This window comes from Chiloscyllium plagiosum, unplaced genomic scaffold (genome assembly GCF_037043375.1).
Source record: "Chiloscyllium plagiosum isolate Xiang-an unplaced genomic scaffold, Cpla_swu_hap1 HiC_scaffold_46, whole genome shotgun sequence".
NCBI classification, from domain to species: domain Eukaryota; kingdom Metazoa; phylum Chordata; class Chondrichthyes; order Orectolobiformes; family Hemiscylliidae; genus Chiloscyllium; species Chiloscyllium plagiosum.
Genome location: NW_028270184.1, coordinates 7,063,391 through 7,078,181, shown reverse-complemented (window position 1 = coordinate 7,078,181; position 14,791 = coordinate 7,063,391). Strand labels below are relative to the sequence as shown.

At 46.9% G+C, this 14,791-nt stretch overlaps 1 protein-coding gene across 2 annotated transcripts in view; it reads right to left on the bottom strand.

Annotated features, from left to right (window-relative positions):
• Positions 1–4,285: 4,285 nt before the first annotated feature.
• LOC122541414 (ependymin-like) overlaps positions 4,286–14,791 on the bottom strand; it is a 32,009-nt gene continuing 21,503 nt past the window's right edge. For both annotated transcript variants that reach the window (XM_087983815.1, XM_087983816.1), the window contains exons 6-7: positions 12,928–13,015; positions 4,286–4,439 (exon numbers count right to left, since the gene is read on the bottom strand). In XM_087983815.1, coding sequence (XP_087839941.1) covers positions 4,364–4,439; positions 12,928–13,015 — 164 coding nt within the window. In that variant the 3' untranslated portion in view covers positions 4,286–4,363. The remainder of the gene's footprint in view (positions 4,440–12,927; positions 13,016–14,791) is intronic.

The following is a 14,791-nucleotide window of genomic DNA, read 5'->3' as shown; positions in this document are numbered from 1 at the left end:
TATTCACACTCAGTGCCTTGTTCACACTCAGTGCCATATTCACAATCAGTGCCCTGTTCACAATCAGTGCCCTGTTCACACTCAGTGTCCTGTTCACACTCAATGCCTTATTCGCACACTCAGTGCCTTATTCACACTGAGTGCCTTGTTCATACTCAGTGTCCTGTTCACACTCAGAGCCCTGTTCACACTCAGTGTCCTGTTCGCACTCAGTGCCTTATTCACACTCAGTGCCTTGTTCACACTCAGTGCCTTATTCACACACTCAGTGCCTTATTCACACTCAGTGCCTTGTTCATACTCAGTGTCCTGTTCACACTCAGTGCCTTATTCACACTCAGTGCCTTATTCACACACTCAGTGCCTTGTTCACACTCAGTGCCATATTCACACTCAGTGCCCTGTTCACACTCAGTGCCTTATTCACACACTCAGTGCCTTATTCACACTCAGTGTCCTGTTCACACTTAGTGTCCTGTTCACACTCAGTGCCCAGATCACACTCAGTGTCCTGTTCACACTCAGTGCCTTATTCACACACTCAGTGCCTTGTTCACACTCAGTGCCATATTCACAATCAGTGCCCTGTTCACACTCAGTGTCTAGTTCACACTTAGTGCCCTGTTCACACTCAGTGCCTTATTCACACACTCAGTGCCTTATTCACACTCAGTGTCCTGTTCACACTTAGTGTCCTATTCACACTCAGTGTCCTGTTCACACTTAGTGTCCTGTTCACACTCAGTGCCTTATTCACACACTCAGTGCCTTATTCACACTCAGTGCCTTGTTCACACTCAGTGCCATATTCACAATCAGTGCCCTGTTCACAATCAGTGCCCTGTTCACACTCAGTGTCCAGTTCACACTTAGTGCCCTGTTCACACTCAGTGCCTTATTCACACACTCAGTGCCTTATTCACACTCAGTGCCTTGTTCATACTCAGTGTCCTGTTCACACTCAGTGCCCTGGTCACACTCAGTGTCCTGTTCACACTCAGTGCCTTATTCACACACTTGGTGCCTTATTCACAATCTGTCCCGTTCACACTCAGTGCCTTACTCACACACTCAGTGCCTTATTCACACTCAGTATCCTGTTCACACTCAGTGCCTTATTCACACACTCAATGCCTTATTCACACTCAGTGCCTTGTTCACACTCAGTGTCCTATTCACACTCAGTGCCCTGGTCACACTCAGTGTCCTGTTCACACTTGGTGCCTTATTCACACTCAGTGCCCCGTTCACACTCAGTGTCCTGTTCACACTCAGTGCCTTATTCACACTCAGAGCCCTGTTCACACTCAGTGCCTTGTTCACACTTGGTGCCTTATTCACACTCAGTGTCCAGTTCACACTCAGTGCCTTGTTCACACTCAGTGCCTTATTCACACTCAGTGTCCTGTTCACACTCAGTGCCTTGTTCACACTCAGTGCCTTATTCACACACTCAGTGCCTTATTCACACTCAGTGCCCTGGTCACACTCTGTGCCTTATTCACATCAGTGTTCAGTTCACACTCAGTGCCTTATTCACACTCAGTGCGCTGGTCACAGTTTTGTGTTAGCAGTTACTGGGTTCTTAAAGCTGGGTTTGGAAGCTGTAATCTGTCTCTCCCTGTTATTACATCCCTCTGTCAGAGATTTCTCTTAATGTTTATTTCCTCCTGAGCTGGCCGATTGCTTGTGAGACAATTTATGTTATTGAATTTGCCTTTGTACAGAACCAATGTTAATACAGCAGGCTAAGGGTCACTCGCTGTGTAACTGTACAGAACCAATGTTAATACAGCAGGCTAAGGGTCACTCACTGTGTAACTGTACAGAGTCAGTGTTTATTCAGCAGGGTAAGGGTCACTCGCTGTGTAACTGTACAGAGTCAGTGTTTATTCAGCAGGGTAAGGGTCACTCACTGTGTAACTGTATAGAGTCAGTGTTTATTCAGCAGGGTAAGGGTCACTCACTGTGTAACCGTAGAGAGTCAGTGTTTATTCAGCAGGGTAAGGGTCACTCACTGTGTAACCGTACAGAGTCAGTGTTTATTCATCAGGGTAAGGGTCACTCACTGTGTAACTGTACAGAGTCAGTGTTTATTCAGCAGGGTAAGGGTCACTCACTACGTAACTGTACAGAGTCAGTGTTTATTCAGCAGGGTAAGGGTCACTCACTGTGTAACTGTACAGAGTCAGTGTTTATCAGCAGGGTAAGGGTCACTCACTGTGTAACTGTACAGAGTCAGTGTTTATTCAGCAGGGTAAGGGTCACTCACTGTATTACCATACAGAGTCAGTGTTTATTCAGCAGGGTAAGGGTCACTCGCTGTGTAACTGTACAGAGTCAGTGTTTATTCAGCAGGATAAGGGTCACTCACTGTGTAACTGTACAGAGTCAGTGTTTATTCAGCAGGGTAAGGGTCACTCACTGTGTAACTGTACAGAGTCAGTGTTTATTCAGCATGGTAAGGGTCACTCACTGTGTAACTGTACAGAGTCAGTGTTTATTCAGCAAGGTAAGGGTCACTCACTGTATTACCATACAGAGTCAGTGTTTATTCAGCAGGATAAGGGTCACTCACTGTGTAACTGTACAGAGTCAGTGTTTATCAGCAGGGTAAGGGTCACTCACTGTGTAACTGTACAGAGTCAGTGTTTATTCAGCAAGGTAAGGGTCACTCACTGTATTACCATACAGAGTCAGTGTTTATTCAGCGGGGTAAGGGTCACTCACTGTGTTACCATACAGAGTCAGTGTTTATTCAGCGGGGTAAGGGTCACTCACTGTGTAACTGTACAGAGTCAGTGTTTATTCAGCAGGGTAAGGGTCACTCACTGTGTAACTGTACAGAGTCAGTGTTTATTCAGCAGGATAAGGGTCACTCACTGTGTAACTGTTCAGAGTCAGTGTTTATTCAGCAGGGTAAGGGTCACTCACTGTGTTACCATACAGAGACAGTGTTTATTCAGCAGGGTAAGGGTCACTCACTGTGTAACTGTACAGAGTCAGGGTTTATTCAGCAGAGTAATGGTCACTCACTGTCTAACTGTACAGAGTCAGTGTTTATTCAGCAGAGTAATGGTCACTCGCTGTGTAACTGTACAGAGTCAGTGTTTATTCAGCAGAGTAATGGTCACTCACTGTGTAACTGTACAGAGTCAGTATTTATTCAGCAGAGTAATGGTCACTCATTGTGTAACTGTACAGAGTCAGTGTTTATTCAGCAGGGTAAGGGTCACTCACTGTGTAACCGTACAGAGTCAGTGTTTATTCAGCAGGATAAGGGTCACTCACTGTGTAACTGTTCAGAGTCAGTGTTTATTCAGCAGGGTAAGGGTCACTCACTGTGTAACTGTACACAGTCAGTGTTTATTCAGCGGGGTAAGGGTCACTCACTGTGTAACTGTACAGAGTCAGTGTTAATTCAGCAGAGTAAGTGTCACTCACTGTGTAACCGTACAGAGTCAGTGTTTTATTCAGCAGGGTAAGGGTCACTTGCTGTGTAACTGTACAGAGTCAGTGTTTATTCAACAGGGTAAGGGTCATTCACTGTGTAACTGTACAGAGTCACTGTTTATTCAGCAGGGTAAGGGTCACTCGCTGTGTAACTGTACAGAGTCAGGGTTTATTCAGCAGGGTAAGGGTCACTCGCTGTGTAACCGTACAGAGTCAGTGTTTATTCAGCAGGATAAGGGTCACTCACTGTGTAACTGTTCAGAGTCAGTGTTTATTCAGCAGGGTAAGGGTCACTCACTGTGTAACTGTACACAGTCAGTGTTTATTCAGCAGGGTAAAGGTCACTCACTGTGTAACTGTACAGAGTCAGTGTTTATCCAGCAGGCTAAGTGTCACTCTCTGTGTTACCGTACAGAGTCAGTGTTTATTCAGCAGGGTAAGGGTCACTCACTGTGTAACTGTACAGAGTCAGTGTTTATTCAGCAGGGTAAGGGTCACTCACTGTGTAACTGTACAGAGTCAGTGTTTATTCAGCAGGGTAAGGGTCACTCACTGTGTAACTGTACAGAGTCAGTGTTTATCCAGCAGGCTAAGGGTCACTCTCTGTGTAACCGTACAGAGTCAGTGTTTATTCAGCAGGGTAAGGGTCACTCACTGTGTAACTGTACAGAGTCAGTGTTTATCCAGCAGGCTAAGGGTCACTCTCTGTGTAACCGTACAGAATCAGTGTTTATTCAGCAGGATGAGGGTCACTCGCTGTGTAACTCTACAGAGTCAGTGTTTTGTTCAGCAGGGTAAGGGTCACTCACTGTGTAACCATACAGATTCAGGGTTTATTTGGCATGGAAACTTTTCTTTATTAGAATCAAATAAATCCTCCGTTTTGTACCACTTCCAAGAGAGAATATTCTCAATTCAGCTGAGTGCATGATGCAGGTGGGATAAACACATTCGGATCACTGATCCCTGTGGTCAAACTGTTGATCCTAAAAATTAGAAAACAAAACCAGTATGATTGAAGGTTTGTTCAGAAATATCCCAAAAGCACCTCACAGACATCAAACTGACATTATCGTGGAGAATGCAGCCAACGATTTGAACTGTTCAGATTTTGCAAACAGTGAGATGGTTTGTTTGTGACCTATTGCACTCTAGTGCTGGTGTTTGGCAGCGGGACACTGGATTCCATGTAGCTTCGACCAATATCATAGAATCCCTGCAGTGTGGAAGCACGCCATTCAGCCCACACAGACCCTCCAAAGAGCATCCCACCCACACCAACTTCCCCTACCCTGTAACCCACCGAGCCTGCATCATGGGGCAATTTGGCACAACCAATCCACCCTAACCTGCACAACTTTGGACTGTGGGAGGAAACCCACGCAGTCACAGGGAGAAAGTGCAAACTCCGCACAGACAGTTGCCTGAGGGTGGGATTGAACCCAAGTCCCTGGCACTGTGCGACAGCACTGCTAACCACTGAGTCACCGTGCCACCCATGATGACCAGGAGCTGTCATATGGTTATCTGAACGGGCAGTCAACATAATGAGTCAAATGAGACAGCAAGTACTTGCATTTATATTGGGTCTTTTACTCACAGCAACTCACAAGATTGTCAATCTGACAGATACTGAGGGACAGAAGACTTGGACCGTGTAAGAATCTTCTTGAAGTTTGAGTGGACTGGGAATAACTCATTGGAATTTTGAAGAATGAGGGAGGGTTTTATAGAAACATATGAAATGACGAAGGGAATAGACAGAATAGAAGCAGGGAGGTTGTTTCCACTTGGGGGTGGGGGAGGAGGAGGGGTGAAACTAGAAACGAGGGGACAAAATAAGGGGGAGCGTCTTGAGGACTGAGGTGAGGAGGAACGTCTTCATTCAAAAGGTTGTGAATCTGTGTAATTCCCTGCCCAGTGAGACAACCTTGTTGAATTTTTTTTTAAGGCAAAGATATCTATCTTTGTTTGAACAGTAAAGGAATTAAGGGTTATGGTGAGAGGGCGGGTAAGTGGAGTTGAGTCCACGTAAAGACCAGCCGTGAGCTGATTGAATGGTGGAGCGGGGCTCGAGGGGCCGAATGGCCCACTCCTGCTCCTATTTCTCGTGTTCCTCTGGTCTCATTGAAGGAGAGGACACAGAGAGGGAAGAGGTGGAGAGATGTTAGAAGAGAATTCCAGAGATTAGGATCCAGGCAACTGAAAGCATGGCCACCACCAAGCATTTATTCAGGAGCTTTGAGCTAGTGAAACGCACAGCAGGGTTTTGGGATAAGCTCCTGCTTGCTGTCGGGAATTAACCAGGTCATGCGATGGTGTCCACATTTCAAAACAATGGGTGAGTCATGAGGTCAGGTGACCAAATGCCCGGCCAACGAGGAAGGTTTTCAGGTAGCACATCCCAATCCTTGACCCACCATGACCCCAGAGTCAAGACTGGACAACCGTTCAGTGAGAGCTCTGTCAACGGGGGGTGCCAGCTTTGACAAAGGGTAAGTTCGACTCGAAACGTCAGGCTCTTTTCCCTCCTTACAGATGCTGCCAGACCTGCTGCGATTTTCCAGCATTTTCTCTTTTGGTTTCAGATTCCAGCATCCGCAGTTATTTGCTTTTACATAGATGGTGCCAGTTACCGTAGGACCACAGCTGATGTAATGCTGTCGGATTTCCGATAGCTCAGTGGTCAACACTGCTGCCTCCCAGCGCCAGGAACCTGGGTTTGATTCCAGCCTCAGGCAACTGTCGGTGTGCAGTTTGCATGTTCTCCCCGTGTCCGTGTGGGGTTCCCTCCAGGTGCTCCAGTTTCCTACCGCAGTCCAAAGACATGCACGATAGGGTGGATTGGCCGTGCTAAATTGTCCCATAGTGCCCAGGGATGTGCAGGTTAGGGTGGATTGGCCGTGCTAAATTGTCCCATTGTGCCCAGGGATGTGCAGGTTAGGGTGGATTGGCCGTGCTAAATTGTCCCATAGTGCCCAGGGATGTGCAGGTTAGGGTGGATTGGCCGTGCTAAATTGTCCCATAGTGCCCAGGGATGTGCAGGTTAGGGTGGATTGGCCGTGCTAAATTGTCCCATAGTGCCCAGGGATGTGCAGGTTAGGGTGGATTGGCCGCGCTAAATTGTCCCATAGTGCCCAGGGATGTGCAGGTTAGGCTGGATTGGCCGCGCTAAATTGTCCCATAGTGTCCAGGGATGTGCAGGTTAGGGTGGATTGATGATGGTTCTAGATTAGAGTGGTGCTGGAAAAACACAGCAGTTCAGACAGCATCAGAGGAGCAGGAAAATCAACGTTTCGGGCAAGGGCCCTGAGGAAGAGCGTTTGCCCGAAACATCAATTTTCCTGCTCCTCGGATGCTGCCTGACCTGCTGTGCTTTTCCAGCACCACTCTAATCTAGAATCTGGTTTCCAGCATCTGCAGTCATTGTTTTTACCCTGGATTGACGATGGGAAATTCAGGGTTTCAGGGATAGGGTAGGGATGGGTGAGATGCTCATTGGAGGGTTGCTGTGGATCCAGTGGGCCGAATGGCCTGCTCCTGCACTGTAGGGATTGTAGGCACGATTTACGAAGCCTTGGTTTAAGTTAGAACTGAAGGCCTGGTCACCCAAGGTGGAGCTGGTATACAGGAGGGAACAGCATGAATGATGCGCAGAGGTCTGAACAGGAAGTGCGAATGGAGGCCATTACAGAGCTAGGGAGGGATGAGTCCATGATTTGAGAGAGAAAAAAAAACAAGATTTTTAAAATCAATTGACCAGACGCCAATGTTGCTCCCTGAACGCAGGAGGGAAAGGGAAATGATACGTCAGATGGCAAAGATTAGGCCTATGTAAGAGGCCAAAATAAAAATTGCGGGAACAAGGGGACCCCTGATGTTTGTAGCGCGAGAGGAAGTTACAGAGATATGGAGGGATGGGTCTGCGTGAGAGCGAAAGTGAGCATCTTAAAAGTCAAGGCACTGACCAACCCAGGGGCTAGTGTCGGTACGGGATTGGTGAATGAGACCGGATGTGAGATAAGCTCCTGCTTCCTGAAAGCAGTTAACCAGGTTGTGTGTTGGGATAGTCAGAGGCAGACCTAACAAAGGCACAGATGGGGGTTTCACGTGGAGGCTGGGGTTCAGGCTGATAAAGGGAGGGAGACCGGCCAGTTAGTGCCTCCTTACGCCAAGGAGCTGCCAGAGGAAATGATAGAAGCGGGTACAGTTACAACAAATGGAGAGGTAGATTGATTGGAAAGGGAAATGGGCCAAACATGGGCAAAAGGGACGAGTTCAGTCTTGGAAACCTGATCAGCACGGACGAGCTGGGCCGAAAAGGCTGCTTCCATGACCTTGAGTTTAGCCACGAGCCGTGACTGACACTCATAAAGGCTTGCATGAGAGGGAAATGAAGAGGAAACTCAGCTCAAGGCCTACACTGTCCACATAATATGGTCCACTGGACCCCAATGTCCCTTACCGAACGAGAAGAACTAAAGGCTAACATTTACTTTCTACCTGCGGGTGTGCTTTCAAAGGCTGGCATCTGCCCAGGGCTTGTGGAGGTGCATGAAACAGTCTTTAGCGGTGAAACTCGTTGAGCTTTGAGATGATCCAGGTCCCATGGATCTCGGGAGTGCAGGTTAACATTATCACATGCTCCATTGACCAAGGAATGTGAATGATCTCCCACCAACAATGATACACATGCTCCCTCTGGTGACTCAAATGGGTCATTACTGCAGTGGGGACCATACACCAGTAATGGGTAGCGTGCTCAATCCCTGAGCCAGACTCTGCCCCAGGCCTTCAGTATAAAATTGAGGCTGAGGAGGCAGTGTCCCTACATCTGAGCCAGGGGGCCTGGGTTCAAATCCCACCTATTCCAGAAAAGTATCTCTGAACAAGGTGATCAGAAAATATCTATAATGGAGATTGACACGCTCAGTGCTGAGGGTCTGTCAGAGGAGTCTTTCAGATCAGGTATTCAGTGAGGTCACATCTGCACATATTTCAGAGGTGTTGAGTCAGTAAGCAGGGGGATTGAGGGGAAGGTAGATATTAAGACCAGTAAATCAGAAAGAAAGGACAGGCAGAGACAGGTAAATGAGCCCCTTGGTACTAATGGACTGAAGTGTGTTTATTTCAGTGCAAGGAGGGCAATAGGGAAGGCAAATGAGCTTCAAGCCTGGATCAGTACCTGGGACTATGATGTGGCGGTGATTACAGAGACTTGGTTGAGAGACGGACAGGACTGGCTGCTCAGTGTTCCAGGGTTTCGTATTTTAGCTGAGGTAGAGAGGAAGGGAAAAAGAGATGGAGGAGTTGCATTACTAATCAGGGAGAATGTTGCACTCAGAGAGGATGTATGGGACGGTTCATCCACCGAGGCAATGTGGGTAGAGCTCAAAAATAAGATGGGTGCAATCACTCAGATAGGTTCCCCAACAGCCTCTTGAGGAACAAGTATTGCAGGCAGATTATGGAACGGTGCAATAAAAACAGAGTTGTCATAGTGGGTGACTTTAACTTCCCCAGTATTGACTGGGACTCCCTTAGAGCAAGAGGCTTACACTAGGCAGAATTTGTTAAGTGCGTCCAAGAGGGTTTGCTGAAACAGTATGTGAAGAGTCCAACTTGAGGACGGGCCATCCTGGACCTAGTATTGGTGAATGAACCTGGCCAGGTGACTGACCTTTCAATGGGAGAGCAATTTGGGTACAGTGATCATAACTCCTTAAGTTTTCAGATAGCTATGAATAGGATAAGTCAGGACCTTATGGAAAGGGCAAATTATGGCAGTATTAGGTAGGAGCTAGGAGTGTTAATTGGGAGGGTATTATCATGTAATCCACAACTGACATGTGGGAGTTGTTTAAAGACCCGCTAATGAGGGTTCAAGACCAGCATGTTTCAGTGAGAAGGACAAGATGGCAAGGTAAGGGACCCTTGCAATACAAGGGAGATTATGAATTTAGTCAAAAGGGAAAAAACAAGCATATATAAAGTTTAGGAAGCTAAAATCCGACAGGACTCGTGAGGAATATAAGGAAGACAGGAAAGTACTCAAGCAGGGAATTAGGAGAGCAAGAAGGAGCCATGAAATAAGGTTAAAGAGAATCCCAAAGCATTCTATAGATATATCAAAAACAAGAGGAGAACGAGGGAGAAGGTAGGACCACCTAAGGATAAAGGAGGGGACTTGTGCTTTAAGGCAGAGGATGTGGGTGAGATCTTAAATGAGTACTTTGCGTTGGTATTCACCCAAGAGAAGGATATGGAGGATAGTGTGATTAGTGTGGAGCGTGCTCATATGCAAGGGCATTTTGAGATCAAGAAAGAAGTGGTGTTGGATCTCTTGAAGAGCATTAAGGTGGATATGTCTGCCAGGGCCCCATGGTACCTCCCCCAGGTTATTGAGAGAGGCAGGAGGGGAGATTGCTGGGACCTTGACTAAGATCTTTGTATTCTTGCTAGCCACTGGAGAGGTTCCAGAGAACTGGGGAGTAGCTAGTGTTGGTCCTCTGTTCAAGAAGGGAAATAGGGATAATTTAGGAAATTATAGACCGGCGAGTCTCACATCGGTGATTGGGAAACTGCTGGAGAGAAGTCTTAGGGATAGGATTTACGTGCATTTGGAAAAGCATGGTCTAATTCGGGACAGTCAGCATGGCTTTGTGTAGGGCAGGTCATGTCTTCCTAACTTGACAGAAATTTTCGAGGAAGTGATGATAGTGCTAGATGAGGGTACCGCAGTGGATGCTGTTTACATAGATTTGAGTAAGTCTTTCGACAAGGTTCCTCAAGTTAGACTCATCCAGGAGATTAAGATGCATGGGATCCCCGGTGACTTGGCCGTGTGGATTCAGAATTGGCTTGCCCATAGAAGGCAGAGGCTAGTGATGCAAGTGAGTTTCTCAGACTGGAGGGCTGGGACTAGTGGTGTTCCATAGGGCTCTGCATGGGACCTCTGCTGTTTGTGATATAAATAAATGACTTGGATGAAAATGTAGATGGGTGGATTCGGAAGTTTGCAGATGATACAAAGATCAATGGAGTTGTGGATGGTGTAGAAGGTGTCCAAGGATACAGCGGGATAGGGATCAGTTGCAGATAATGGCAGATGGAGTTTAATCCGGGTAAGTGTGAGGTGCTGCATTTTGGGAAATTGAATGTTAAAGGAGAAGTTAATGGCAGGACCCTGAACAGCGTTGATGTACAGAGGGATCTTGGGGTTCAAGTCTATAGCTCCCTGAAAGTGGCCACACAAGTAGACAGGGTGGTAAAGAAGGTGTAAGGCATGCTTGCCTTTACTGGTCGGGGAATTGAGTACAAGAGTTAGGATGTCACACTGCAGCTCTATGAGACATTGGTCAGGTCGCAGTTAGAGTATTTCGTTCAATTCTGGTCACCACACTATAGGAAGGATGTGGAGTCTATAGAGAAGGTGCAGAAGAGGTATCCCAGGATGCTGCCTGGATTAGAGGGTATGAGCTGTAAGGAGAGGCTGGAAAAATTCAGGTTGTTTTCTCTGGAGACTGAGGGGAGACTTGATAGAAGGCTACAAAATTATGAGATGCACAGATAAGGTTGATGGGCTGAATCTTTTTCCCAGTGTTGGAATGTCTAATACGAGGGGACACACATTTAAGGTGAGAGGGGGAACGTTCAAAGGAGATGTGGGGGGCAAGTTTTTTTTTTACACAGAGAGTGGTAGGAGTGAGGAACACACGGCCAGGGGTGATGGTGGGGCAGATATGATAGGGGTGTTGAAGCGGCTTTTAGATAAACACATGATTATGCCAGGAATGGAGGGATAGGGACCAAGGGCAGGCAGAAGGGATGAGTTTAATTTGGTGTCAAGCTTGGCACAACATTGTGGGCCGAAGGGCCTGTTCCTGTGCTGTGCTATTCTGTGTTTTATGTTCTGAGTACTGATGAGGGGTTTAGCCCAGGTTTTTGCATTGCTATCTCTGCAGTAGTTATAGGACAGGGGACGTCTTGTTGTAGTTGTACAAGATGTTGGTGAGGACACATTTGGATTATTGCATGCAATTCTGGCCGCCCTACTATAGAAAGGATATTATTGATCTTGAAATAATGCAGAAAAAATTTACTAGGATGTGACCTGGACTGGAAGGTTTGAGTTATAAGGAAAAGCTGGGTAGGCTGGGACTTTTTTTCCCTGGAGGGTAGAAGACTGATGGGTGATCTTATAGAGGTTCATAAAATCACAAGGGGAATAGATATGGTAGGTAGCCAACAGCTTCTCCTCATGGTAGGGCCATCTAAAACTAGAGGTGAGAGGGGAGAGATACAAAAGGATCCTGAGGGGCAATTTGTTCACACAGAGGGTGGTGAGTGTTTGGAACAAGCTGCCAGAGGTAGTGGTGGAGGTGAGTACAGTTTTGTCATTTAAGAAACATTTGGACAGGTACATGGATGGGATGGGTCTGGAGGGATATGGACCAAACGCAGGCAAATGGGACGGGTTTAATTTGTGAAAACTGGGTGGCCTGGACTAGATGTGCTGAACAGCCTTTTCTATGCCGCAAACATCTTTGACTGTATGGGTGAATGCAATAAGCACCTCCTACTATTGTAGGAGAAATATGTAAACAGGAGATTGGAAACATCCAGCGTATAAGGGCAGGGTAGGAAGACTGGATTGCATTTGGAGTCATAGAGATGTACAGCACAAAAACAGACCCTTCACTCCAACTCGTTCATGCCGACTGGATATCGTATATAAATCTGGTACCATTTGCCAGCACTTGGCCCGTATCCCTCTAAACCCTTCCTATTCATGTCCCCATCCAGATGCCTTTTAAATGTTGTCATTGTACCAGCCACCACCACTTCCTCTGGCAGCTCATTCCATACAAACACCACCCTCTGTATGAAAAAGTTGCCCCTTCAGTCCCTCATATCTTTGCCCTCTCATCCTAAACCTATGCCCCTCTAGTTCTGGACTCCCCCACCCCAGGGAAAAGACCTTGCCTATTTATCTTATCCATGCCCCTCATGATTTTACAAACCTCTATAAGGTCACACCTCAGCCTCCAACGCTCCAGGGAAAACAGCCCCAGCCTGTTCAGCCTCTCCCTGTAGCTCAAACCCTCCAACCCTGGCAACATCCTTGTAAATCTTTCCTGAACCCTTTCAAGTTTCATAACATCCTTCCGATAGGAGGGAGACCAGAATTGCACACAATGTTTCAAAATTTAAGGCACAGCAGTGGGTCTGGGCTCAGGATTGAGGTGGGAGAGAATAAATACCACTCCAATCCGAACCTCCGGAAGGACAATATCTGTTTCGTTGCTGAACGGAGAGAGAGTGGGGCTCAGTCAGTCACGTGGCTGACAAACCTGTCCACTGTGAGCCTTTCTACCTCCAGCCCAGGGAGCATGAGGGGTCAGAAAGACATGGGCTGCAAGAGTGGGAAGGCCCAGGTATAAAACTGAAGACATAAACCGTTGGCCAACTCACGATTCAACAATCCATCCCTTCTCTTTACAGAAGTAGTTAACGGACAACGGTAGGCATCCATATGCAGTGAAGGTCAAGATGTAGGGAACTGGAAAACAAAACGTGATGAGGTCATATTAACACGAGAAACCAACAACAGAAATGTTAGCAACATCTTCCAATTGTCTATAAAGCAATAAACGCTGGGAAGTTTGCAGAAGCAGTGGCCTAGTCATACAATCGTTAGACTATTAATCCACAGACCCAGGACACGATCGGAGAGACGGGTCTGAGATGCTGAAATTTCAGTTCAATAAATAGCTGGAATTAAGAGTTGAACGGTGATCATGAAACTGGTGTCCATTTAGATTAGATTAGATTACTTACGGTGTGGAAACAGGCCCTTCGGCCTAACAAGTCCACACCGACCCGCCGAAGCACAACCCACCCAGACCTATTCCCCTACATTTACCCCTTCACCTAACACTACGGGCAATTTAGCACGGCCAGTTCACCCTAACCTGCACATCTTTGGACTGTGGGAGGAAACCGGAGCACCCGGAGGAAACCCACGCCGACAAAATACCTCTGGTTCACTAATGTTCTTCAGGGAAGAAGATTTGCTGCATTTTGGTAAAACAAACGGGGGCAGGACTTATTCTCATCCTGACAGGATTCCACACGGCCGACTCATTCGTAAAGTTAGATCACATTGCATTCAGGGTGAGCTTGCCAGTTGGATACAAATTTGGCTTAACGGCAGGAGATGGAGTGAGAGTTGGAGGGTGGTTTTTCAGAGGCCTATAACCAGCAGTGTTCCGCAGGGTTTGGGGCTGGGTCCATTTTTGTTTGTCCTTTGTACAAACGATTTGGATGAGGATATAGGAGACATGGTCAGTAGGTTTGCTGATGACACCAAGGCTGGTGGCATAGTGGATTGTGAAGAAGGTTACCTAAGATCGCAAAGAGATCTTGTTTGATTGGGTCAATGGGCTGAAGACTGGCAAATGGAGTTTAATTTGGATAAATGCAAGACATTTCATTTTGGTAAAACACACAAGGGCAGGACTGAGACAATTAAAAATAGGGCCTTGGGTAGTGTTATAGAACAGAGAGATCTAGGGGTTCAGGTACATATTTCTTTGAAATTTGCATCACATATAGATAGGGTGGTTAGGAAGGCATTCAATGCTCAGACCATTGAGGACAGGAGTTGGGGTGTCATGTTGAGGTTGTACAGGACATTAGTGAGGCCATGTTTGGAGTGCTGTGTCCAGTTCCAGTCACCCTATAATAGGAAGGATATTATTAAGCTGGAGATGGTGCTGAAGAGATTTACCAGGATGTTACCGGGAATGGAGGTTTGAGTTGTAAGGAATATTGGGCGCAGTTCTGGTCTCCCTCCTGCAGGAAGGATGTTGCGAAACGTGAAAGGGTTGAGAAAAGATTTACGAGGATGTTGCCAGGGTTGGAGGGTTTGAGCTACAGGGAGAGGCTGAACAGGCTGGGGCTGTTTTCCCCGGAGCGTCGGAGGCTGAGGGGTGACCTTATAGAGGTTTATAAAATCATGAGGGGGCATGGATAGGGTAAATAAACAAGATCTTTTCCCTGGGGTGGGGGAGTCCAGAACTAGAGGGGCATAGGTTTAGGGTGAGAGGGGAAAGATTTAACAGGGACCTAAAGGACAAATCTTTCACACAGAGGGTGGTACGTGTATGGAATGAGCTGCCAGAGCAAGTGGTGGAGGCTGGTACAATGACAACATTTAAAAGGCATCTGGATGGGGACATGAATAGGAAGGGTTTAGAGGGATATGGGCCAAGTGCTGGCAAATGGTACCAGATTTATAAATGATATCCAGTCGGCATGGACAAGTTGGACTGAA